The sequence below is a fragment of the Lagopus muta genome, chromosome 3 (assembly GCF_023343835.1).
Source record: "Lagopus muta isolate bLagMut1 chromosome 3, bLagMut1 primary, whole genome shotgun sequence".
In the NCBI taxonomy this organism is placed as follows: Eukaryota; Metazoa; Chordata; class Aves; order Galliformes; family Phasianidae; genus Lagopus; species Lagopus muta.
In genome coordinates this window covers 62,700,824-62,727,194 of record NC_064435.1, presented here as the reverse complement: position 1 = coordinate 62,727,194, position 26,371 = coordinate 62,700,824, and the positions used below count along the sequence as shown (strand labels likewise).

Below are 26,371 nucleotides of genomic sequence, written 5' to 3'. Positions count from 1 at the left end.
ACAACCAACCTATTCCCTTCAACCATATCCCTCTCAGTTCCATCTCTGCACATCCTTCCAGGGCCTGGCCCAGTCTTTCTGAGAAAGCCAACTTAAAATAGTGAGTACTAGTATTAATTTCTACTTACACTTCCAGCTGGGTATCTTGCTTCCTTTTGCAAAACAGAAATATGACAATTTCTACAAGTTTATAACTTTTGGTTTATTTCTAACATTAATTACTTCAGCACCATATTATTTTCCCATTAGCTGAAGTCAGCAATTTTAGACAGTTGCCTAAACTCAAAATACATTTCTTGTTTTTAAAATTCACAAATAACTGCCTTTATTTTGCATGTATAATTACATACATACCAGCATATTCAAAATAAATACAAATACTGGGACAAAACTTCTGATGACTTTATTTAGACACATTTTGTGTTTTCCCTTTGAGTTGTGGAAGATGAGTGAAACAACACAAGCTGTTCTGCATTCCACTTTCATAGTTACGGAGTAAGCCAAAGAACAGAAGTTAACAAAACCTTGAAGCAACATTTTTCCATTCACTGATAATTAAGAGCAGTATTTTGATTTGCTTCTGCTATGCATATGTACATCAGCCCTCTCTGGGAGAGGACTGCAAGTTGAATCTAAGTTACTAGTATGAGCGAATAGCAGGTGGAACAGTTGAACAGTCTTCTTCATTCAAAGTTCTGTCAATTACAGGTCTGTATTTCAAGGTAACCTAAAATAAAAAAGAATGGGGGGGGGGGAATAAAAATCAAGGTAAAGGAATCTCATATGTAACAAAGACAGGCTAGTTAACAGGAATAACCAAATAACATGTGCAACAATGACTTATGTTAAACCATTTCCCCATTATTCATTTAATTCCATGGAACACAAACATATGGTAACCCTCAATAAACATTTAAGTTCTACCCATTTACCAACCGAATCTATTAAAACCAAAAGCTTGATCAGAAATGGTATAGGAAAACTATATATCTAAAAAAGAATGCTATCAACAGCTGACCAACAGAACTGCTTCCTACTGACAAGGAGACTCTCAACCAGACTCAGCATACCTTCCCCGACTTGACATCCACATATGAAAGGGTGTGCTTCCTCCAATGCTCTTCAAATGGCCTCTTCTGTTGGCCTTGGAGTGGCTTAGAATAGTCAAACTCATCGACCCGTAGCTAAGGAGGAAATGTTAAGACAGACAAGAAATCGGCATCTGCAAATCACTTTAGAATCACATTATTGGTTGCAACTGTAATGCACCTCCTAACAGCCAGCAAGCTTTATTTTAATACTGCCTGTGCGAAAACTCAAAGTCCTTGTTAAGCTTTGGTATTAAAATCACGTTCCTTACATAGAATTATTCTGTCTTCAACCCTGTTCACACATTCACGACTTTATTATTACTGTAGTCCTGTTCCAGATCTCCCTAATCATTCCAATGCACGCATCGGAACATCAAGGATAGCAAATGCAATCTTACATCCAGGCCACATAAAATACATACCTTATAGTCTTCTCTGGCATGAGCACCTCGGGATTCTTTGCGAGCCTCAGCACCATAAATGGTCTGTAGAGCACAAAGCATCAGGTTTTGCAGTTCGAGGGTCTCCACCAAATCAGTGTTCCACACAATACCTAGTAAAATTTGAAACACTGTGGAAGGTGCTCTACAAAACATTTTTTTCTTAATTTACTTCTAATCTAGTATTGAGACGCACAGTCAAACTAGTCCATGCTCTACAGAATGCAATCGCAGTACTCCAATACTGAATTACTCAGTATTTCCAGGAAGGCTCTACACTGATGCCTACAACCTTAAAAAAAAATCTAGAACTATTACAAAAAAAGTCCAGGTTCACTACAAGTGCACGTGCACTTCTGAGACCAAGTTATAATACCGATTCTCACCTGCTTTATGTACAACTTACAATTCAGTTCCCACACCTCATTTCAGTTGACAGGACGAGGCCAGAGGGTTATTTAAGTTAAAACCTACACCACCAATTGCACTTAATTCATCAAATCTTAAGAAATACTAAAAGACATGACAGTATCTGTGTGAGAGCTATTTGCTCAGATGAAGAAATAAAATTGAGCATTCAACCTAAAAATAAAGTGTCTTGCCACCTTTCTGCAACTCACTAGCCTTTTCAAAACACATTTATGGAGTTCCCCTTAGTATTTGAACAAATTCACATCACATTCCTTGAAGTAGTACGCAATTAGAGAGTGCCTAATAAGATCAATTACTTTGCTGATTTCCATGCTTAGCAATTAGCAGTCTAAAGAGTCAAAATAATAGAGTCAATTTTAAACAAAAGAAAACAGAAGGTCTGTGGAAGGAAAGCAAACAAAGCCACCTTTCTCAGTAACTCTTTGCTACCAAATTACCTCTGTCAAATGTCTTTAGATGAGCCAGATCACGATAAATTTGGCTAAGCATTTCACAGCCTTCTTGTAGTACAGGGCCAGTACGAAATACAGCGGCATGGCTTTGCATTGTCTGCAAGACAATAAAAAAAAAATAATCAATTTCATATACGTAAATAATATTCCGCATAATTTAATTCTAGCAGAGCTTGATACAGAGCTTTTCTGACTTCAGGCACGTTTGCAGCCTGAAGAAAACATTTCTCTGTTTATCCCAAACAGAAGAAAATCCTCTCTATTATACAGTGGGATAACAGAATATTCACAAAGGAAAGAAACAGCTAAGGAAACAGAGATACAGCTTTATTGTACACCTACATCTTCTCATAACTCCTTCTTATTTCTGCAAGGCAAATTAAAAAAAAAGTGGTCACTTAGCAATTTTTTTCTGCCTTACAGTTGACCAAGCTTACCTTCTGCATGTTAAGTCTCACTTCTGAAGTTCTTATGGTTCCATCAGCAAACCTTAATTTGTCGAGATTAGCAACTGATTCTTCACCAGCATTTGGTTTAATGGAGGGGACTGGTTCTCCTGTTAAGAAAATTTCAGTGAGTTTAGTAGGTGAATGTTTCTGGCAGATTCATAAAGTTGTAATGACTGTAACTCAGATCTGTTTTCTTTGTCTGAGACATAAGTTGACTGCAATTTTCCCAAATCTATAGTTTTCATAGCACTTTAAAAAACAGTTCCTATTTTATTTTTATTTTCCTGTGATAGTTGGTATGGAAATTCCATGTCAGGCTAAGTTCTGCTGCTAACTCCTTAAAAACTGCATTTGGTGCAAATTCTCCTGAACTGTGCAATAACTTTCACTGGATGTAGCTCATTATTTCCCTCCTATACTTACCTTGTCTCCTCATCCCCAGACCTCCCATCTTCTCTTGGTCCCTGTTTACAACCAGGACTTAACCAATAAACTTGGCAGCTACATGAGATTTCTGCATCTCCTCTCCAACACTAGAAAACATCTGTTGCTGGTTGACAAACATCATTAAACTAAACAAACAAGCAATATCTGACTAACACACTTCATCTGTGCAGTTCTGCATTCAGACTAGTTTCCCACAATTTCAAACTCAGAGGAGCCACAGGACTAATCCAAATAAAACATCTGTACAACCCAGAACCAATAAGCACTGCTAGATCCAAGGGAATTACATCACAGACCACTCCATACATGCTGGGGGCAAGGGGAGGAAGGTGGAGGTTTGCTGCTGTTTATTTTTTTTTTTAATCAGTCTCACTCTGCATGGTCAAACTATGAGAAAACAGCTAAAAACTACTGGAATTCAGCCACTCTTGCAATATAACTGCCTCTTAGAATGTTTCACTGTTTTTTGGTTTTGCTTTGTTTTGTTTTTAACTTCAAGTGTAGTAGCTACTGCTGAACCAAATCATTTAAGAAGTTACGTACAACAGTGATAACACATATATAGAGGAAAAGCATAATACAAGTTTGACTATTTTTTTTCCTATCACTTGCATGTGCAGTCCACCTCATATACCAACAAGGTGGCAGCAAATCCCACTAAATGAAAGAAGTGGGAAAGCAAAGGACACTTACGCAGAATATGCAGTGCAGAATGTAGAGAAATCTTCATGTTCAACATCATACTATACTGAACTGTGCAAAATTTCAACTGTTTTTGCCAGTAGCACTGAGAGTACCAGTTTAAAGTGGATAAGCTCACAAAGCAAGCCTTAATGACAAGCAGTAGCACACTTAAGAATCTGCATATAAGTAGTATAAATACTGATTCTTCCATTTTCTAACAAATAATAGTCTCGGTCTTGCCTTCTGAATTTGAAGTAAGTAGCAACTCGTAAAGCAAGTAGCAAATCATAAACACCTCCATAATAGTAAGACAAACACTAACACTTACCAGGCTTGCAGGTCTCTGCAATAGTAAGGGCACAAGCACGACCAAAGACCACCAGATCCAAAAGGGAGTTTGCTCCAAGTCGATTAGCACCGTGGACAGATGCAGACGCTGCTTCCCCACAAGCATATAAGCCAGGTACCACCTTATCCTCTCCATTCACATGGGTGATTACCTACCATTGCAGACAGCCAATTAACACTTATTTCTCAAACAGCTGAAGAATGCAAGCATCCTCATTTTTCAAGTGCCATGTGCAAATAAGGACGAAACACCATCTGACCCAAAGCTAGATCTATTAACACCTTAGTTTAATAACACTATGTAAATACAGATAGCACTAAAATCTATACTTTATTCAACAGTACTTAACCATATACTACTTCACAATTCTGCAGAATGTTAGAAAAGGGGAAGATACAAATCTGACCTGTACACATTACCAAGGGAAAAGCTGTATTTAGAAAGCAGGATGCAGTGTACTAGAAAAAAATAAATGCAACAGCTGGCACTATCAAGTTGATATCTAAATAGTCTGAGTTAAAGGAATCTGTGATTACAGGAGGTAAAGGGAATTAATATGCATTAACTTAATTGTAACAGAGTCCTAGTTTGATCCCTCAACTGCATCTTATCCTCAAGTTGAAAGTCATAATTCCTGACAGATACAACAGTGACTGTTGACTTTATTTTACAAGTTTCCCAGATCTTCATCTCCAGATGAACTGGAACGCGATTTACAAAAATCAAGCTTCACTGCGTGTTTTAAATGCTCTAACATAAATTTAATGTTATTCAGCACTCTTACATTTACATTTGGATAATAATTTCCTAAAACCAGATGAAAATTCAGCCACTAAAAATGATCTGTATTACTTACCTGTCCCTTGTAATTAGTAGGAATACCTCCCATATTATAATGCACAGTAGGCAGAACAGGAATAGGTTCTTTGGTGACATCAACTCCTGCAAATATCATAGCTGTTTCTGAAATCCCTGGGAGACGAGTTGCCAGCTGCTGGGGTGGTAAATGGTGCAACTGCAAATACACATGATCTTTTTCAGGACCACAACCCCTATAAAATAAAAATTTCAGCATTGGAACATAACAGAAATTCTGCAAAAGCTAGTAATTTTTCTAAGCTAACTTGTTTCATTTCTGATATATAGCCTTTGCAAAAAAAAAAAAATAAAATTAATCTCTAACAAAAAAAAAAAATATCTAGCATATTTTAAAGCCATCGACCTTGGCAGAAGTGTATTTTTCAATATCCAGGTTTTTTTTTCCACAACAATTCACAGCACTTAAGACTTTAAACAATTGCATCTCCGCAGACAGATGTGATAATTGAACAACTGTCCCTAGACACAAAGAATTAGATCATAAAATCCATAACATCTTACGCTCCCCTTCCTAAGGTACATTAGGAAAGAATAAGCAGAATTTTTTGTGCCAAATGCAGTATTCAGGTATTTAACAAAGAAACCTACTGCACTGCATATAACCTAGTATGATGAAGCATTCATTCTGAAGCTTTATTAGAATATTTAACTAACCTTCCTTCCCGTATCTCTATGGTCATAGAGCGAGACACAACATCCCTGGAAGCCAGATCTTTAGCTACAGGTGCGTATCTCTCCATAAACCTTTCACCTTGACTGTTAATTAGAATACCTCCCTCTCCACGACATCCTTCTGTTATGAGGCAGCCAGCCCCATAGATACCTGCAAAGAAAGAAAATAGCCATGGAATAAAAGATTTGAGAATTTCCTAACCAAGGCAAGCAAGATTGCAGGAGCAAGGTAATGCAAACAAGTCACATGGCTAGACTTTTTTCCACCTTAGTATTACCTGCTAATAACTGTCACCTGTGGCCAATAAGAAACAATTAAAGTTGTTCCTATCAAGCATTCTTACTGGACAGTGAGCAAGTTCATTTGGAAGACTTGTGGTATCTAAAGTATTGCAACCAGAAGAGATGTGCACCTGTCAATATGTAAGGAGAATTCTCAGAGATTTTGTAGACCTTCATCAATTACTTTGTTCAAGACTTCCAAAATTGATCATCTCAAGTTCTGCTTACTCATCTTTCTTGCCTCTTCTCCTGTGCTAAGACAGCACAGGAAGGCTTCAAACTGTGTCAAATGTAAAAGCTTACTCAGTAAGACCTTCCTTATCAGAAATAAGAGTCTTCAGCACCGGTCATCATAGAAAAATAAAAATGCTGACATTCCATGCACCTGATAATTATACTAAAAGCTACAGAATTACAAATAATAAAGCTTCTCTGACTACAAAAGCCTCAGTTACATCAAATGAACACTGACATAATCCTTGACAGGATTAACTAATAACATTGTAGAAGTAAACAATACAAAAAAAAAAAAATCACCACTTGCCAAAAGTTAAAACTCAGCATTTATTTAGCAACAAGCAAAAAATAATAGATCTTCATTTCTTAGTCTGTGACCACTGCTGCCTCCCGTTTAGGTACTGCTACGAAACCCCGGTCAGAAATATACATCTTTACTTCAACTACCCCATTTTCACAGCATATTCTTACATGAAACTCCTTACGTATATGAATCTACCCCACTGTTCCTTTATTTATTATTAAACTTCTTATTTTGAGCACAAGAAGCAGCACACATTTCAGAGGTAAAGGGGTTTCAATTTGAAAAAGCAGCACCTTAATATTTAACACTGGTATTACATCAGCTGTGCCCTCTCATATGGGAATAGTTTTACTCTCAGATTTATCATTCTACAACAGCTGCAGACAAGTCTGAACATTCCCCTACGAGCAATTAACAAAGTACAAACTAACTTAAGCACACTTTAAAACCACAAAAAAAAAAAAATCATCATAATAAGAAAGTTACCTGTATTACTTTATAGTCTGCAATTATATTCCATACCTGTAGGGTGAAACTGTACAAACTCCAAGTCCTGGCAAGGAAGGCCAGCTCGTGTAACCATAGCAGTGCCATCACCTGTACTAGTGTGAGCAGATGTACAGCTGAAGTAAGTACGGCCATACCCCCTGCAGAACACAAACAGTTAACAGAATTACCCCCCAAAAATATCCAATCTTTATTCTATTCTTTAACTATACTGTCTATTGTCTACTGTCTATAACTGTTCTTTAACTATACTGTCTGCAAAGTGATAGAACTAGAAAAGAGCAATAAGCAAAATACCTAAGGGATAATCACCTAAGTGTAGTAGCAAAATACTTAGCTTTTCCTAAGTTCAACTAGAACACTAGAACAAAAGAAAACTGATGTAGTCCTGTTATAGTCAGCCTCATCTCAAAAACGGCTAGTGACAAATTTACTTGAGAAAGATTAGTCTCCATTTAAACTATTACTAGCAGTTTTAGCAAAATGACTGATTTGATGTGCTTAGATCTGAAAAGTTGCTTCTCTAAAATTCACTAACAGTAAATTCTCATGCATACTGCAAAGATATTCGCTTCCAACGTTTCTGAGCACTGCCAATACTCCCTAGTTTCAGGATAAAATCTCAGAAGAAATATTAAACTACTTATTGTAAGTAGCTCAAATTACTTCAGTATTAAAGCCACTGTTATTTTAATTAAGTCAAATTTCAGCCAGCAAGCTCATTTTTCTATGCAAGATGTTTATAAACCTATCATACTGAAACAGATAAGAAACAATGAGCAGCACAACTCTGATCCAAATAGTGCTCCAGTATACATACACAAATTCCTGCAACCAGTGATGTAAAGTTACACTTATCTTCTGACAGTTTCATCCCACAGTGATCAGACTAACAGTTTTGTCATCTTAATACAACAGATTCTCAAGAACCTTGAAAAAGCTGTTTACTACTAGAAACTCAGAATCTTATAGAGATATACATACATCACAGTGTCTCTCCTTTCTAAAGCACATTTTCTAGAAATTTAAGATCATTTGGACCATACATAATGCTCTTACACGTTTCAATTTTATGTCATTATTCTAGAATTTACAGTTAGGCTTCTTATTAAATTTATACCTCATTACAAATGTAATAGATGCTTTTTCCCCCGAGGAAGTGATGGAGTTCACAATAATGCTGCTTTTGATTGAAGGGGAAAAACATAACTGCTTTTTTTTTTTCCCTTCAAGTCAGTATGTCATGTCCATACTGTGGAGTCAGACACACGTACAAGACACGCAGCCCTCTAAATAGCAGCACTCTCAAGATTACCACAAATGTTACATTACCCAGTGGCAATGACAGTGTTCTTTGCTCTAAAACGATGTATAGTGCCATCTTCTATGCAAAGAGCAATAACACCACGACATTCTCCATTTTCCATCAGCAGGTCCAAGGCAAAATATTCAACAAAGTAGCTGGTATCATATCTTAGAGACTGGAGAAAAAGAATAAAAAAAAAAAAAAAAAAAAAAAAAAAAGGAATTTTAACAACAACAACCCCACACACCTAAGTAGCCTCTTCTCAAAACTATAAAACTGCAAACAGACTGTATCACAATGGAAAAAACAACCTTCCACCAACCATCAGAGAAGCCAGTTTCCTCTAGAAATCTCCATAAATATCTACTAAGAAGTCTAATGTAGCTCAAATGCATATAGTTACCAAACCACTCAGTTCTGAGAATTCATAGCTAGTCAGCAGGATGAATTTTCACTGTGTTTGGCAGCACTTCAGTCAGCTGCAGTGCTTGTTGCTTGTACAAGCACGTATTATGAGATCTCTCAGAAGAGCAGAATACACCTCCAGAAGCCATTAACAGCCAGCAGGCATCACCAAGCTAAAGACATTTTTTCATGCCCTCAAGGATCAGAACTGCTGAGCGTTTTTACTGCAGCAGCATGTGTAACCTGAAGGACAGGAATTAGCTAACCACTAAGTAAATAATAATTAGTTACTAGGTATGAACTTCAGGTTTCAAGTACTTTAAGTTCCCCCATGCCACTGCATCAGCTTTTTTGGAGGAAAAAAGAGATTTTGAGGAAGGCTCAGATAAACTCTGTCTGGATCTAGTGAACAGATAGAGAAGCAGTAAAAAACAAAGAACTACTTCAGACCACAAAACTAACAGCTACTTAACATCCACTGTCTCCTCAACAGACATCCATAACAAATACAATCTTCCAATATATTCTAATTTCTGTGTCCTCCTGACAAAAAAAGCAAGCATCACGTAGCCTATACCCTTCCATGGTGCCTTGCCATGGCACCATGAGGGCACAAAAAAGGAAGTTTTCCCAGATTCCTCACTGATAGGCATGCAAGTTTCTTTGTGTACATCCAACACCAGAAAATACCATTCAAAAAAAGGAATTAAAATACCACCAAAACTTACAAAAAACAAACAACTCAAGTTTTACTTCATAGCTCCTTACCCTGCCATACAGAGTATGTAAGAGTGAGTGTCCTGTCCTGTCTGCAACACAACAGCATCTGTGAGCCTGTCCTCCTTTTCCAAACTGCAGACTCTGTCCTCCAAATGCACGCTGGTAGATTTTTCCTTCCTCTGTTCTACTGAATGGCATCCCATAGTTTTCCAGCTGTTAAATCAAATACAATAATCAGTTGTGCATAATGAGCAGCAAGTTACTTCACTGTGTTTCTAGAGAGAAGACCACTCTGAGCACTAGTCCGTTGTAAATAGTTATCATCAATGCCAGCAAAGCTCACCTCTATCACTGCAGCTGGGGCTTGCTCAGTCATATAGTGTATGGCATCCTGGTCACCCAGCCAGTCAGATCCTTTCACTGTATCATAGAAATGCCACCTCCAGTTGTCATCTTCCATGTTTCCCAAAGCCGCATTGATCCCTCCCTGAAAGTAAAAACACATTTTCCTGGAATTAAATCTGTGAAGTACAGCTTTATTAGATTTCCTTGGTTTCCGTTAGAATTTCATGTCATTTATGCCTCTACATACTAGTACAGATTTAAAGAGGCTGTGAAAAAAATGCATGCAAGTTATCATTTTTGCAATGGCTCTTTATCGTAGAAAGGCCTGGGTTGAAAAGAACTTCAAAGATCATTCAGTTTCAACCCCCCTCCCATGGGCAGGGTTGCCCACCACCAGACCAGGCAGCCCAGAGCCACATTTATTTTGCTCTGTTTAGAGGAACAAAACAAACTGCAAAGCTACGTGGAAGGCAACAAAAAAGAGAACTAAATAGAAGCTACATGTATAAATTTAATTGAAATTATTTTGGAGAGAGATATAATATTCACAGAGGCCACAGTGATATGCAGTGCTCCTGTGCACATCCCTATCACCTTTCTTACAGTAGGTATCTCTAAGCATATGTTCCACCTCATTTCTCACCTGCGCAGCAACAGTATGAGACCTGGTAGGAAACAGCTTTGTAACACACGCTGTATTAAACCCAGCCTCAGATAAACCAAATGCAGCCCGCAGGCCTGCTCCTCCTGCACCCACAACAACTGCATCAAACTCATGGTCCACAACTGGATATTGCGTAGAAATCTGGAAAAAAAATAAGAATGTGTTTGTTATCACAAGTATTTCAAGCTAATTTGAAGTTATTCATACACATGCAATGTATTTCAGCAACTCAATCTCACTATGTACTTGAGCACGCCACCAACACAAGCACTGGATGCAACACAGCAAGCTGTTTTCTTCTATGTCTCTGATACATTAGGTGTTAACTACTCTGTTACTTGAGACAGAGAGAAGTATGAACATACCGAATCAGAAACTTTGGCAGAAGCACTTCTCTTTCCATCGACCGTGAAGTGAAAGTTGCGTGCAAGAGTCTGGCATGCTGCTGGCCACTGCAGAAAAAAAAAAAATAAAATAAAAAAATCAAGACAGCTATTATGAAACAAATCTTTTCATGAGGAAGAATTTCAGCATACCCAACTATTCAGTGTTACAGTAACCATTTATTCAACACTGATTTAAGAATCATAGAACCATCATTGAATAGTTTGGGTTGGAAGGGACCTTAAAGCCCACACAGGTCCAAGTCCACAGCCCTTGCCACCCACAAGATCAGGCTGTGCACTGTATCAATGTATTTCAGAATAAATGCAGTGAAGTTTGGGCTCTCTTACACTCAGTTATGAAAGCATTCAAACTTTTGAACAGATGAAAGACCAACCTGCAAATAAAAGGATGTAACTATCAGATCACTAACCAGTCTCTCAGACCTACCTGTGGCTGCAGTGATAAAAGTCAACATGGTATATTATTCCAATTTTCTCTTATGTAAGCAAAGATGAAGACAGCTTTATGACAATCACACAAATTACTGTAAAATACTTCTCAACAAACAATACTGAGAATTTGAATTATTTCAGGTGCTTAAAAGTAATGAGATTAAATAAACAGTGGTGGGAAAGGCTGTTCCTGACGTTGCTTCAAAAGCCAAGTCTGTTCTTCTTGTTTTCATTCTCTACAATCAGTGACTGATTTGGAACAATTTGTTCATATCTGAATGAAGCACAGAGGCACTTACCCTTTCTGTAATGTTATTCCCTCTTTCCTACCACATTCAAAACCAGCAAAACAAAGACAACAACCAAACCTAATACCTCAATCCACCCAGTATCCACTTTTGCTTTAATAAGTTAAAGGAATCAGAGTTTTTAGTGCTCACAGTATGTATCACCAATTTATTCGCATCTACTATTCCTACCGTACATTGTTAAAAAAAATGTATCTAACTGAGCACATGTTTGATTAGAACAGCAACACAGTAATAACAGTGATTGGTAACACAATATCAGCACTTCTCTATTCGAGGCATCACCCTGGAGCATTTTTAACTGACTTTTCCCAGCAATTGTTACAGCCATGGCCTAATCACCTGGCAGTTGCAAACCCTAAGAAGCAGGTCCTGTTTCTCCATCACTTCCCAGTGACCACTTTCTAAGTAAAGTACATTAGCCTTTAGTTGACCCAGCTTTATCATCTCTTTTTCTGTTTCTTCAAATGATCTTGTGCAACGCTGAATCTGATGCGTCATCAAACTTGCTGACACACTTCTGTTTTTGTTTTTGTTTTTTTTATAGCCAAGGGAATTAGGTTCTTACCTAATTAAACAAGATTAGTATTAACAGCTATTACTAATTAATTCTATTTACACTTCCTAAAGAAATGACTCTTCCGCTTCTACCTTGCTCTGTTACCACACTCTGGGACAATTCCATACCCGCCTGACTTTCCATATTAAGTCATCTTCATTAACATTGCAGATACAGAAACAGATTATGTGATTGACTGGCAACCAAATGAAACTGAAGTAGCAGAAGTTATTTATCTGCAGAACAGTTCACCCACCAATGTCACACCAAGTTAAAACTGGATGCCCTCACCATACAGAAAGTACTTCAAAGGCCTAAGATCAACCAAAGTAAGACAAGAAGAAGTAATTGCCATGATGGGCTGCATGCTTTAAACGTGGCAGCCATGCATTTTATAGCACACCCTATAACTATTGCTCATCTCCAAAATGCTGTTCTGACAACAGCACAGCTCCAATTACTACAATAATTGATTTATTTTAGGTAAAGAATACTCCAAAAACAAAAACAAAAAAAAAGAGGCACTGGAATCAGCTGCCCTGGGAGCTGGTTGAGTCACCATCCTCAGAGGTGTTCAAGAAACACACAGATGTGGTCTTAAGGAATGTTATTTAGTGGGCAATATTGGTGGTAGGTGGATGGTTGGACAAGATAATCTTAGAGGTCTTTTCCAACTTTAATAATTCTACGGCTCTGTTTGTTGTACAAAGCAATTCAAAAGAAGATCTTTGCTGCATATAAAGATAGCACACAAGAAGTAGATTTGCACATACTTACAGTGGCTTAAAGAAACCATAAGTGACAGGGAAGAAAAAAAAATAGCTGTGAACAGTCATTATGCCCTGAAGCATAAAAAGATATTGACCCATATTTTCTCCCTCAAAAATGGGAGTCATTTCTGAAGGCTTTCAGCCATGCCTTAAGAATAATTTCTTGTTCAAAAAAATCTGTTTTCTGAAGTGGCTATACCACACTTCCATAGTCCTGGGGCTGTTAACTTTGGGAGTATGATTTTCCATCTGGAAACACATTAAAAAAAGCAAAAAGAAAAACCACACATGTCTAGTGGACTCCTTCTCACATCTTAACTTCTGTTAAAACAAAAGCTTTCAGAACTGCTATTCCTATTCACACACACTATTTTGTTAAATCTACACAGATGCTGCTATTAAGCTTTTCTCAAAGTGAAGAACAGAACTCCAGGAAAAAAAAAAAAAAAAAAAGTACCAAATTTAAAGAACATGTTGATCATACTAACCCTGAGCTGTTTATGCTACCAGGTACACTGTGAGCCTTAGGGGAGAAGAAAAAAAAGAAAAAAGAAAAAAAAAAAAAACAAATCAAATCAAAGGTCCAATCAGAGCTATTTCACTGGCATTCAGAATGTAAATATACTCTTTAAGCCTCTTTCTCCAATTAGAAGTCTCCCTCCTGCACATGTCATTAAGGTTAGAAAAGACCACTCAGCTCATCTAGTCTGACTGCCAACCCATCCCCACCATGCCCACTAACCATGTCCCCCAGTGCTACATCCACACATTTCCTGAATATCTCCAAGGACAGTGACTCCACCACCTCCCTGGGCAGCCTGTGACACTGCCTCACCACTCTGAGAAGAAACTTCAAATACCCAAATTGAACCTCTCCTGGTACAACTTGAGGCCATTATCCCTCATCTGACTGTTGCTACCTGAGAGAAGAAGCCAACTGCCACCTTACAAGATGGGGTCAACTATAGGTGTGCTGTGAGCTTTCCTTCCCTGTGCCTCTTCTATCATCACAAGGTCCCCACAAAAACAGGAACAAACAGAAAGCTCCCATTTCTCAAGATAAAAAACAAGCTGGTGGATCTTCATGATCTTCACAGGTCCCTTCCAACCGTTCTATTTTCAGCCTTCACTGATGATCCTTACAGATGAGCTGAAGTAAAGCTGTCAGATGTTTGAGACACACTGCCTGCACAGCCAAGCTCCAGTAACATGGATTCTGTCCAGCTTTCCACGAAGACCTCATAGGAGTGTGCAGCACGGTTTCTACCCAGAGGCCAGGGCAGAAGGCACTTAGATCAGCCAGCTCGCTGCAGGGAACAGACCTTCGCAGCACACCCTTCAACCGCAGCCGCGCCCGCAGGCTCCCAACCAGAAGCAGCAACGGGGCCGCGCCAAGCAGCCCCCGAGGGCGCAGGGCCTCGCTCCAAAATAAAGAACCGCACACAGAGCCCCCAGCCCGGGGAGAGCCCGCGGCCCCGGCTCTCGGCCTGATCCCGCGCCCCGGAGCCGGTTCCCCCGCCAAGGTCACCGTGGGGACGCGGCACAGGGGACGCCCCGCGCGCGGCGGGACGGGGCCGGGCGCGCTGCTCCGGCAGCGGCAGCACATGCAGCGCCCCGTGCCCGCAGTGCCCGGCCCCCGCCCGGGGGGATCTTCGCGACAGCCCCGAGGCCGGAGGCTTCCCGCTCAGCCGGGCCGCCTGCGGGAAAAGCAAAGAAAGAGAAGGAAGATCGGACTCAGTCGAGCCCGGCAGGGTGAGGACGCCACTTACCGCCCGCGCCGCCGGCCGCAGCCAGCACTTAGCCAGGCTGCGCGACGCCCCCACCACCGCCGCCGCCATTTCGCACAGCGCCGGAGGAGTCCGCAGCGCGCATGCGCAAGGCCGCCGCTACCGGCGCCGTTGCTCGGGAGGCCCCGGCGGGACAGACCAACCGGCGGACCGGGGTGTGCCTGGGCGGCCTTACCTTCAGACCGTCCCCTCACATCAACACCCCCTGTTTCTCTACACTAATGGGCCGGCCCGGCAGGGGCGGGACGGGCAGTAAGTGACACCGGCGGCGGCCCCAGGCCGGTACGTGGTGACCCTGTGAGGCTCCGGCTCCGCGGTCGTCTGCCTGGTCGTGCCCGCCGGGAGCGCGGAGGCCTCAGGGGTGCTGGCGGCGTGCGCTGTTCCCGCAGCCGGCCGGGGCAGGGCCAGGCGGGGACAGAGGTGGCCGGTGAGGCCTGAGGGGCCGGCAGCGCCGTTCCCCGTGTGTGGGACGGCGTGCGTGAGGGTTTCGTTCCTCTGGAAGCGGTCTGGCGTGACTCAGGGTGTGGGGCGGAAATAGCTGGCCGCGAATCACCGCTGGCGGTGGCCGTGGGAGCTGGCGGTGTCCCTGGGCGTAGCGCTAACGTGGTGTTTCTCTCCTGTTCGCCCAGGGCGTCTTCATGAATAACTTAAATGATCCTCCCAACTGGAACATCCTGCCGCATCACAGAGAGCCCAGGGATGAAGGCAGCAGGTGGAATTATGCCTTGCTGGTCCCCATGCTGGGTTTGGCTGCCTTCCGTAAGTAGCACAAATCTGCCCTGCTGGGGCGTTGTTGCGTTTGGGCGTCTGACCACAGTGAAAGCTCTGAACGGGAGCAAATCTCAGCAACAAAGCAGTGCCCCAGCTGGGGACTTCTGCTCTGTTCGCTGTCCCCGGAACCTGCCCGTGTTTGGGAATGTCACTGCAACAGCGCTTATAATGGGGCATTGGCCGTTTTTGACATATGGAGTTCAATCACTTTTAATAAACTTCAGAAAGATCTCTCATAACTAGTATGTTAGAGAGCCCCAGCGTAACAACCCCAGAGAGGTCGTGATGTATATCTGCTTACTGGATCTGAAAATTTCTCAGTGCAGTTTATGCATGAAAAACTTCCATCCTGTTTACCAATAATTCCTTTTTCCTTCATAAGTAAGTATATGTACTTGGAAAAAAAAAAAAAAAAAAGTCTAATGGGTATGTTCAAACAAAACATGATCCTTGAAAGAGACCTCCTGTGAAATGTGGACCTGCAGAAATACATTTTGTGGGATGTGTGAACAGAAGTGAACATCATGGAACCATATAATAAATAAATAAATAGTGAGGGACCTCAGAGATCAGTTAGTTCTAACCCCCCTGACGCAGGCACAGTTGACAACCACTGAATTGTGCACTAGATCAGGTTGCCCAGGGTCCCATCCAACCTGGCCTTGAACTCCTGCAGGGATGGGACATCCACAGCTACCTGGGGCAGCCTGTTCCTTACTTCACCACCCTCTCTGTAAAAAATACCCCCTTGACATCTAATCTGAATCTCCCCTCTTTTAGTTTTAAACCCATTCCCTCCTGTCCTATCAGTATCTACCCATGCAAAAACTTGATTGCCCTTATGCTTGTAAACTCCATTTACATATTGGAAGACTACTGTCACATTTCTCTTGAGCCGTCATCAAGCTGAACAAGCCCAGCTCCCTCAGCCTGTCTTCATAGTAGAGGTGCTCCAGCCCCCTGATCATTTATGTGGCCTCTTCTGGACCTGCTCCAGTAGCTTCACATCTTTCCTGAGCTGGGAGCCCCAGATTTGGAAGCAGTATTACAGGTGGGCCCTCACAAGGGCAAAGCAGAGAGGAGCAATCACTTCCGTCACCCTGCTGGCCACTCCTCAGTGTTGCCAAGTGGAGTAGGAGGGGGGAGGAAGGAATGTTTTCACCATTGAAACCTAAAGAGGTTTCTTTAGGGGCAAAATTAATTATCCATACCCATCAGTGCTGATTATTGTAGTCTCGTTTATGTGTTTTAGGCTGGATCTGGACCAGAGAATGTCAGAAAGAAATAGAAAGAGAAAAAAGAGAATATTATAAAAAGCAGTCGTCTTTACAGAAAGACCTGGAAGCCAAATACCGGGATATAATCACAGAAAATCGTCGTGCAGTTGCACATTTGGAGCTGGAGCTTGAAAAGGAACGCAATAGGACCCTGAGTTACCGTGAAGCCCTCGTGTCCCAGAGTCGCAAACTAGTGGAAGAAAGAAGGATCCTAGAGCAGGAGCAAGAGAAGTTAGAGAGAGAAAAAGAAGTTCTTTTGCACTCGGGAGCAGCAGGAACCTTGTACCAAAGCTGTCTGGCAAAGGAAGAGGAGTGGCAGAAGAGAGCCAACGCTTTACTAAAAGAATTTGAAGATGGGCTTAAAGAAAGACAGGAAATCTACTGCAGTTTTGTAGTCCCTAAAAGCCAGAGACTAGAAATAGAGAAAAATCTGCTAGTTAAAGCAGCAACTGATCCGGTTGCTATGGCTTTACATATGGAAAGTGGCTTGAAAGATATTTTCAAACATGATAACTATTGTGGCAATCTGATGAACAAAAGCAGAAGTCAGAACGGAAGGCTGATGTGGCTGTATTTGAGATACTGGGAACTAGCTATTGAATTACAGAAGTTCAAAAGGGTAGAAAATGTAATGTTAGGAAAACGCTAGGGGAAATAATGGTGATTTATACAATCTACTATGAAGATGAGGGACAACCACAGCTGTAGTCTGAAGCTGATAAGTTCTCTTTCTGCATTGCAGTTTCTGGTCTTCATTGCATTTGTATCTGCATGGGATGTGCAGTGTTGTTTAACAACAGATGCTCCAGTGAGCTGTGCATGCTCTAAAACTGTGTTTGTGTATCTCTGTGTTACACTGCAGTCTGCAGTACAAGCTTCAGTAGGTCTCAGAAGCAGCAAAAGAATTTGATTTAGAGTAATTTACCCAGGTCATAGTCCATCAACAAAGAAGTGGAATTTTTCTTCCTTAAGTAGATGATAATGTCATGCTCCTTATTCCTGATGTTCTGCACAGTGTCTCAACACTATCTTTCACTTTTCAGCAGACTTTGGAAGAAGCCATAATTGAGTAAGGTGCCTGTCACATAATGAGTGTGCATATGTACATACATTTATAAAAATATGTATGTATGTTTGTGTACATGTATATAAGAAAGGAATAGTATAATTATGTTTCATATTAACCAGTCTTGCATTGTCTTCCAGACTTAAAACACAAACAGGACTTCATGAACATCCAAAAGATGGTAATTAGAATAACATGTAAAGAAATGATTAAAGTCACATTGGAGTTGGGGAGACATGCTTGAACATTAAATAGTATGTAGACTTGCAGTTATATTCTCACTGTACGTTATTCACATTAAGAATACTTATGTTTTTTCTTTTCCTCAAAGTTTTAGTTGTAACTCAGCAGAGTGTCTCCATTATAGACATTGCTCTGCTGCTGCCTCTGCATCCCAGTGCACTTGGTACATTTTTAGCTTTCAGGAACCATGATAGTCATTGCACCTGGCTGTACTTCTTGTACAAGTGTTCCCAGTTAGGATTCTAAATGCAGCTGGGCACTGGTAGCCACCCATTCCCTTCCTGACTGTCTCTGTGCTCCCAGACCTGAAGTGCACTGTTCCACATTTGTTAAATTTTGAGCTTACAGGTAACCCTTCATGTCCACATGGCTGTGAAAGCCTACAGATGTACAAACCTTGTAAAGATTTAAAAAGAAGGCATTTTACTTTTATTATCACAATACACAGATCTAGATTTAAAAAATAAAACATTTCCATGCTTGAAATCCCTTAAAGCTTTGTTCTTTAGCCAATGGAGAAAACAGGAACCACCTTCATTTTCAAAAGTGCCAGGTATGTTATAGTGTACCTCTTTTTCTTTCTCCTTTCTAATCCAGCCTAAGAGCCCAAATAGGAAGTGTTTACCTTTTTGTTTATAATGCCGATCTTCTTTGTTACTTGCCTTTACTTGCCTTCAATTAGCGTTAAGTTGTTGGTTCTTCAGCATTTCTTTATTAACTGCCAAACGTTTGCTCTAGGCAATTAGCTGTCACATAGCCCAAAACCAATCCAGCTCAGTGAACGCCCATCCAAATTTAACAGAGACCTCCAGCAGATGCAGTTTTCTCTTACTACTGCCTCTCAGTTGCATTTTAGTCAGGAACAAATGACAGAAGATAAATCTTCTGAAGTAATGTATACAACCTAATTCAGTTTCTCAGCAAAAATAACATGGAACAAAATTCTTAAACACGTTTGTTTCCCAAGTACTCTATTTTCCATCTTTTTGCTCACCGTTGTGGTGTTACTCATTTTGTTGTACTAATTTCTTAGCTTCTTATGGGCTGTTCTTTTTTATTTTATTTTTAAATAAAGTTTAAATGATTAATCATGGGGAAAAAAAGACATACAGTCACAGTCACTAGAAAGGCCAGAGGTTATCTGGATGCCAAGCTTATGCAGGTTGCACCATGAAAATGTGAGTTAGTACTTTTGTGTAGCTGTTGTAGCTGACCACATGTGAATGCCCTAAGCGCCCAGTAGAACAGATCTGATTAAACAACTTATCTTGTGTATAATTCCTTCAGGATGTGTGAAGTGTGACCACACAGCAGTCGTGTTTCATGTGTACATCCAAGCAGTTACAGCAACACAGCTAGCAAACAGTAGACAGTGAATTGATGCCAATACATTCAAGCCTCATATCTTGACTTTGTACATCTTCACTAGTTTTAAATATTAAAAGTTGAAATGCAATGCTTTTTCAGTTTTTTTTCATAGTTCACATCCTTGACATCAACTCAAAATTAAAAAATGAAATCAAGAGGGTAAAATACTTTTTTTCAGTATAAATGAATGAGTGGAAACTTCATATGTTTGATCTTCAACCATGTGATGTTGGATATTCACTCTCACTTCTTTGGAAGTTATCAGCTATTTCTACAACTAAGTGGGGAACTGCTGTTCGTGGATACTTTACAGATCAGTGTATTAAGATCAAGGAGTTTATTTCAGGAACATTTTTCCATCTGTGTAACTAGTTTAGAAGCATCAGTCCTCATGTTTCTTAGTTTGTTGTGGTTTTTTTTTTTGAAACATTCCCCTGTTGTAAGCTGTTATTTTGAGAGATCTATTGTGAACTGTCGCTCAGCAACTATTGTTCTGGATTAGCTATTTGTTTGAAAATGCCCATTACATATATGTAGAATGAAAGAAGAATTTGTTTTCAAATATTTAATGAAGGGTGTTGTTTTTTATTTTTATTTTATGAAAATACCATTCATGTTAAACAAGCAAACAATGATAAACAAATAAAAGAAATGCTTACACCTTTCTTCACTGTTTTATTACTTGGGTGAGGTAGGTGGGAAGAGAGGATTTTGCTATTTTATGTCAACTTTCTAACACTTCACAATCTTAAGGTTGTGTAAATGCAGAAAGCTTTCTGCAGGTGTGCACAAAGCATTTTTTTCTAAAGGAAAAGCATCGTTAAATACACAAGAGCACCAATATTAACTGAAGTGATTACAGATGACCACCACACTGTGTGAAAATGGACAGATGCTGTCTAGATGTTTAGATATATTTCCTAACCACCTGGTGTGAAGGATCTAGTGCACTACTAGGGATTTCCTTGAGCAGTTCATGGGGGAAGATCAAGGAATTGAGCAAACCATGCATCATTATAAATTGTCAATAGAAACTGTTCCAGCCTATGAAAGACATAGGACTGCCTTTCGTTCATAGTTGCATTTAATATGTAAGATGTGATGCCTATGTAGTTTAAGATAACATAACTGATGTGCAGACACTGTAGCATGACATAGGTCCACATGCGAATTGGATTGCAAGTATTCACCAGAACAGGTCTGGGGAGTCTTAGTCCATCTAGCTGAAGACACCACTGCAGGGATGTTTGCAACATCAGTATCCACACAGCAAGCCTGGTCTAGAAATCAATTTCCCCCATGAGCATTACTTTGCAAAGAAAAGCATTACTTATAAGTACCCCAGAAGTGCTAGCTACTGTAATGGATAGTAATGGGAGCTGTCAATCACCTGAAAGTAAATGCTGCCTCTGAAAACTGAACCTGAGGAAGAGACTGAGTGCAGAGAGACCATGAGATGCACTGTGGTTGCAACTCATTGTCACAGAACCTGAACAGCTCGTGCTCTGGGCTGATTCCACCAGAACTGGCCAACTGCTGCAAAACCTCTCCTCTTCCCTATCTTACAAGCACTCCTGCAGGTTTGTCTTTCCTAGACGCCTGACTTCTGAACAGGATTTACACAGCACAAACAAAACCCTCAGCTAAAGCAGTTGGTGCTTCATGTTATTGAGTGCTGACCCCCTCATGTGGCTAATCACACTTCTTGTCAGCAGCCTGAGCTGCAACCTCCTGTTTTTATAAACTCTCACTTTGTGGGCAGATCTTTCTGCTCCAGGTGCACTTGAAGCATGATAATAAGAAAGATAAGAAGCAATGTGGTTTTTGTTGACCAAGACAGAACAAATTTTTCTACACCAAACCAGGTTTTATCACAGACCTTTGTGTAAAGATGACAGCAGCATCCTAGTATCTCATTGCATACCACAGCACCGGCACCACTAAAGTTTCCTGAATGGGCTGCCTGTGGAAATCATCATTAACATAATTAACACAATTAACATAACACCCTACCTCTGTTATGTTCCCAACAGCCTGAAACGCAGTTTCAGTGAGCAATCTGATGTTTTTCCTCTGTGGTTATACAAAATTACTTCTCTTCCATCCAGAAAAGTTTACAAATGCATTAGGAGAGATTTAGTCTCCAAAACATATTGAATTTCTCCAAAACCTTCAAGGTATCCCTGCGTGCACTTCTGTAGCACTGATGATGGCAGTGTATGTGAGCACACACACAGGAATTCAGCCCTGACAGCTGAGGAGCTGTGCCTTTTGTCTGCTTACCACCTAGAGTTGGAGAACAACAGAGCATAAAACTTAGACCAAGTTAAAGATCTACAGAATATCTCTTGGTGTGGCAAACTCTATAACTACCTGCTGTTGAATATTACCCCTAAAACTAAGCGACTGAAACATTTTGCCTGTGTATCTTGTGTTCCAATGGGATTGTTACAGTCCCTTATGCTCAGGATTTTGAGTACCCTCAACTTGGGGATCAGTGCTCCTTCTATGTACATCTGGTGAAGGATTTTGCCCACTGTTAGCTCACAAAAGTATTCCTTATTTTCTCTGAATATTTTTTTACAGAAGGTCCGGACTTTGACAGTGACAGATTGTCAGAGAGCATTTTGTTTAACTTCCAAATGTTCTTCATCACTTGTATCTTCCCCATCTCACTCTTTCAAATAAGAATTCTATGCCCTAGGCATCCTGCAGTACAGTTACCTCTCTCTTTATATTTCTGTCTTTTCCTGTTTGAGGCTCACCACACAACCTCTGCTTTGCACAATCTTCCACTTTATTACCCTCAATATCTGAGTCAGGTTTTATTTTTGCCCCGGGTGATGGCAGCAGAAAGAGAAGAAGGAGCAGATGCTGAGCCACCATGCCTTGGCTCTCATTTTGGATGCTTGCCACCACAGGAACATCTAGATGTGGAAAGAAGTGCTTCATAAATGATGCTTCTCCATCTTGAAGGTTTCTGTGCAGGAGGAGTAAGTATTGTGTTGTTTTGAAGGGAAGTTGGTGAACATGCACAAGCATGTTCAAAGGAGATGAGACAGTATCAGTAGGGTCTTGGGAGAAATTGTACTGCTGGCAATCTCTTTCCTAAGAACTGCCAAAGATGTCTTCTAGAAAATTCCCATCTGTTCATGAATTGGGGCATTTTGAAAGAGAGAAGGAAAACATATTGCTAACAGTGGATACCTACAGGATAGCTCTGGAGCTCCAGAGCTCTGAAAATAATACCATGATTTACCACTGGAAGAACGGAAGAAGAACAGAAGGAAATATTAAGTGAGGAACTGTATAATCAAAGAATTTTAGGCTGTTATAATCACAAAACAAACAAGAGAGTGAGGCAAAGTAGACTATGATAACAAAAGAGAATAAATAGAAAGCTTACCCCTATCTTGGGCTCACCACAAAACACCAGCAGAGGCAATCTCCAAAAGAGACCCCCCCCGTAGCCAGCTCTTAAATAGGTCTAGGAGCACAGGAGAATTGCCTTCACCTGTGCTCCTGTGGCTGACTCATGGCTTGCCTCAGGTGATCAATCAGAGGTTCAGGCCGTGACTCAGCAGTTCCCATACAGGAATCTACCATATTCTTGATTGTCTCTAAAATACAATCTTCACAGTAATGCAACTTCAATCCGTAACATGTAACCCATCAGCAGTCTATGACTCTTCACCTCTTCACAGGCATGCACAGATCTGCATATTCTTTCCATGACACATATAGATTGATGTGACCAACAGTTAAATGACCAAAACTACACAAAAAGTAATGTGTATATGTATATGTTGCTTTGGGAAGTACAAGCTGACTGAAAAGAGTTTAATTAATACTGGTGGATAATACTATAGAATCATGAAGTGATTTCGGATTGGAGATTAGGAAGAATTTCTTCTAGGAAAAGTGGTCAGGCCCTGGAACAGGCTGCCCAGCAAGGTGGTGGAGTCACCTTCCCTGGAGGTGCTTAAGGAAAGGGTGGACGTAGCACGGATGGACATGGTTAATGGGTAATATTGCTGGTAGGTGGATGGTTGGACAAGATGGTCTTAGAGGTCTTTTCCAACCTTAATGATTCCAGGATTTTATGATTCATACCAGTATTTGCTACAGTAATAAGAAAGGTCAGAAAATGAAACGCATTCTGATAGTATTGAGTATTGTAAAGCAAAATTAGAGAGCAAACCTGGTGTTTATGATTTTTAGCTGCAATGCTCTGTAATCATCACTCTCAAAATATTTGAAGAGTTACAGACATCCTGTATCATATCAAGGACAATAGAATCACAAAGAAATGAACATTCTGTATTTCATTCCTGAAACTATGTCTGAATGCAAACCTCTTACACTGCCCTCTGTTTCTCTCAGTGGCTTTGAAGTAAAGGAATATTTGATTTTTAAAGAGCACGCTTGCTTTCTTTTCCTGGTTATCCTTGTCGTCCACTCACTGCACCCATCCAGAAGGTGCCCTGGCTGGCGCCAGCAGTTTCTTCAGTTGATGGATTCAATTCATTCGCAGAAGTGATGACAGTGTCCCCTCAGTGGGGATGGTTTTCTGCAGGATTAGTGAGTTGCGCTGTCCCAGGAGTGCCAACACCAAGTGAGACCTGAGCAAGGTCAGAAGCAGGAGAAGCTGGCAGGTGTCAACCTGGGAGGAGTATCAGGATGTATCTGCACCTCAGAATGAAGGAGGCCAACCAAAACCGTCTTGGGCTATGCCTACTGAAAATAGCCCTATGCCTTCACCAGACACACCGGCCCTTGCCAGGTGAACCAAAGGAGCTGAACATGTTGAGTGCTGCCAGGAGCCCTGTACATCATGCCTGGACCTGTCCCCACAGAAGGAAGCAGGCCACCCCTTCCTTACTGTTTTACTCATCTCTATCCCTGGTATCATTCTTCTACTTTCCTCTCTTACATTTTCCTGAGGTCTTCATTGTCCTGCAAGGTGAAAGACATATTCAAGCTGGGTATCAGGAAGAAGTTCTTCACCAGAGGATGGTGGCATGGCACAGTCCGCCAGGGCAGTGGTCATGGCCACATGTTGCTGGATTTCTGAAGTATATGGAAAACACTCTCAGCTATCTGGTCTCATTTTTGGGTAGTGCTGTGGGGAGCCAGGAGTTGGACTCGGTGATTCTTGTGGGTTCCTTTCAACTTTGGATATTCTGCAGTGATCTAAGAAAAGTCCTGCATAACTCTAAGGAGAAGTTAATTGCAGAGCGAAAGAAAAGGCCCTGTTGAATAAGCAAATTACTGTGCGTCTCTGGCTCTGTGCGGCAGTGCACAGCCTGGTGCTGCAGTCAGTGTGAGTTGAGAAAAGCTTGTCCTACAACACTCCGGGGAATAAGCCATTGCTGCAAATGCATTCAGAGCACGGTACGTTGTTTGCTCCAATCCACAGGGTGGCAATGTAGGCAGCCCCTTGGCCAGCCGCAGCTGGTGGCAGTGCTGCTGCAGGTCCTGCGCAGAGGCACGGTGCTGACGAGACACACCATTAGCTGTGCATCAATAAAGTCGAGCTAGGTGCTGTACCAGCAGATCTGCTTCTGCACATGTTGAACAACTTAAAAGCCGCTGGAGCCTGGCATTACCAAAGTAAGAGAAACTCTGAAATGTATTCTTGGATCCTGATGCAAATTGAAACTTAGAGAGAAATTTGCATATCACCTGAACATTCCACATCATTTATTTCATATCATGTCAGTTAACCCTCCAGTAATTTGGTTCCCAATGGAAGATAAGATTATTCCTGCTATCATATATTCATATAATCATAGAATCGCTCAGGTCGGAAAAGACCTTAAAGATCATTGAGTTCAACCACAACCTAACCATAGTACCCTAACAACCCTCTACTAAATCATGTCCCTGAGCACCACATCCAAATGTTTTTTAAACACATCCAGGGATGGTGACTCAACCACCTCCCTGGGGGGCCTATTCCAGTGCTTAACAACCTATATCAGCTTGCATGGCACTGAAGGAGAACTATGGTATTTTAGCATTAATAAATTCCATACAGAATCTCAATTACCAAGGATTTATGATTATATAGCATCATTAACATGTAGCTATGATAGAAATTGTTTGGACACCATATTATCATAACCAGATTCAGATACTGAAAAAGGTTCTATGTATGACTTCACAAAGTCTAGAACTAAATGCTACAAGCCAGAGAAATTAGAAATATAAATCAGGAGAAGATGTTTGCTTTTCCTGACTGCTTTTGTCTATTGTTTATTACTATCTCATATTTCCTACAGTGTGAATGCTGGGATCACCTCCTTCTGATTCGAGCGGAATAATAACCCAGGATGAGCATGCAGTTTCTTACTCCTTTTCCAAAAGGTCAGTGTTCTTCTCTGAGTCTGGAAATACAGGTGCTGCAGTTTGGAAGTTCTCCTATTCTCACTTTTAAGTGAAAATTACTTCTTCTGTACAAGAGAAGCCCAGTAAAGATGGTCGTTTTGGATATCTGTGAAGCAGTTGCCACTTTACCACAGCTGTGTATTAGCTGAACTAAATTGGAGATATAAAGTGAATAAAGAAAGAAGTAAATATCTGATGATGGCCAAAAGCAGAAATGATCGTCTAGGGGAATGTTACTGGTGCATTTGCTCAAGCTGAGAAACAGACCTTTTGTCACTCTTCTACTAATGACCAAGGACAAGAGTAGTAGCATGTTAGTGAAATGTCC

General features: G+C 40.8%; 2 protein-coding genes across 5 annotated transcripts; one reads left to right on the top strand and one right to left on the bottom strand.

Moving 5' to 3' along the window:
* Positions 1 to 381: 381 nt before the first annotated feature.
* On the bottom strand, positions 382 to 15,058 carry SDHA (succinate dehydrogenase complex flavoprotein subunit A). Its single transcript, XM_048940621.1, has 15 exons — positions 14,911 to 15,058; positions 11,031 to 11,117; positions 10,645 to 10,806; positions 10,000 to 10,143; positions 9,705 to 9,869; positions 8,558 to 8,706; positions 7,241 to 7,365; positions 5,878 to 6,046; positions 5,201 to 5,396; positions 4,324 to 4,495; positions 2,853 to 2,971; positions 2,401 to 2,512; positions 1,514 to 1,644; positions 1,071 to 1,184; positions 382 to 727 (listed from the first exon to the last, which is right to left on the bottom strand). The coding sequence occupies exons 1-15, from the start codon at positions 14,977 to 14,979 to the stop codon at positions 641 to 643; spliced, it is 2,001 nt and encodes a 666-aa protein (XP_048796578.1). The 5' UTR covers positions 14,980 to 15,058; the 3' UTR covers positions 382 to 640.
* Positions 15,059 to 15,071: 13 nt separating this feature from the next.
* CCDC127 (coiled-coil domain containing 127) lies at positions 15,072 to 20,318 on the top strand. 4 transcript variants are annotated; one of them, XM_048940635.1, is made up of 3 exons: positions 15,072 to 15,180; positions 15,558 to 15,687; positions 16,952 to 20,318. In XM_048940635.1, the coding sequence occupies exons 2-3, from the start codon at positions 15,567 to 15,569 to the stop codon at positions 17,623 to 17,625; spliced, it is 795 nt and encodes a 264-aa protein (XP_048796592.1). In that variant the 5' UTR covers positions 15,072 to 15,180; positions 15,558 to 15,566; the 3' UTR covers positions 17,626 to 20,318. The 4 variants fall into 4 exon arrangements, with proteins under 4 accessions (XP_048796592.1, XP_048796590.1, XP_048796591.1 ...); XM_048940633.1 differs by having other exon boundaries at positions 15,085 to 15,210; XM_048940634.1 differs by lacking the exon at positions 15,072 to 15,180 and adding an exon at positions 15,222 to 15,355.
* Positions 20,319 to 26,371: the final 6,053 nt, after the last annotated feature.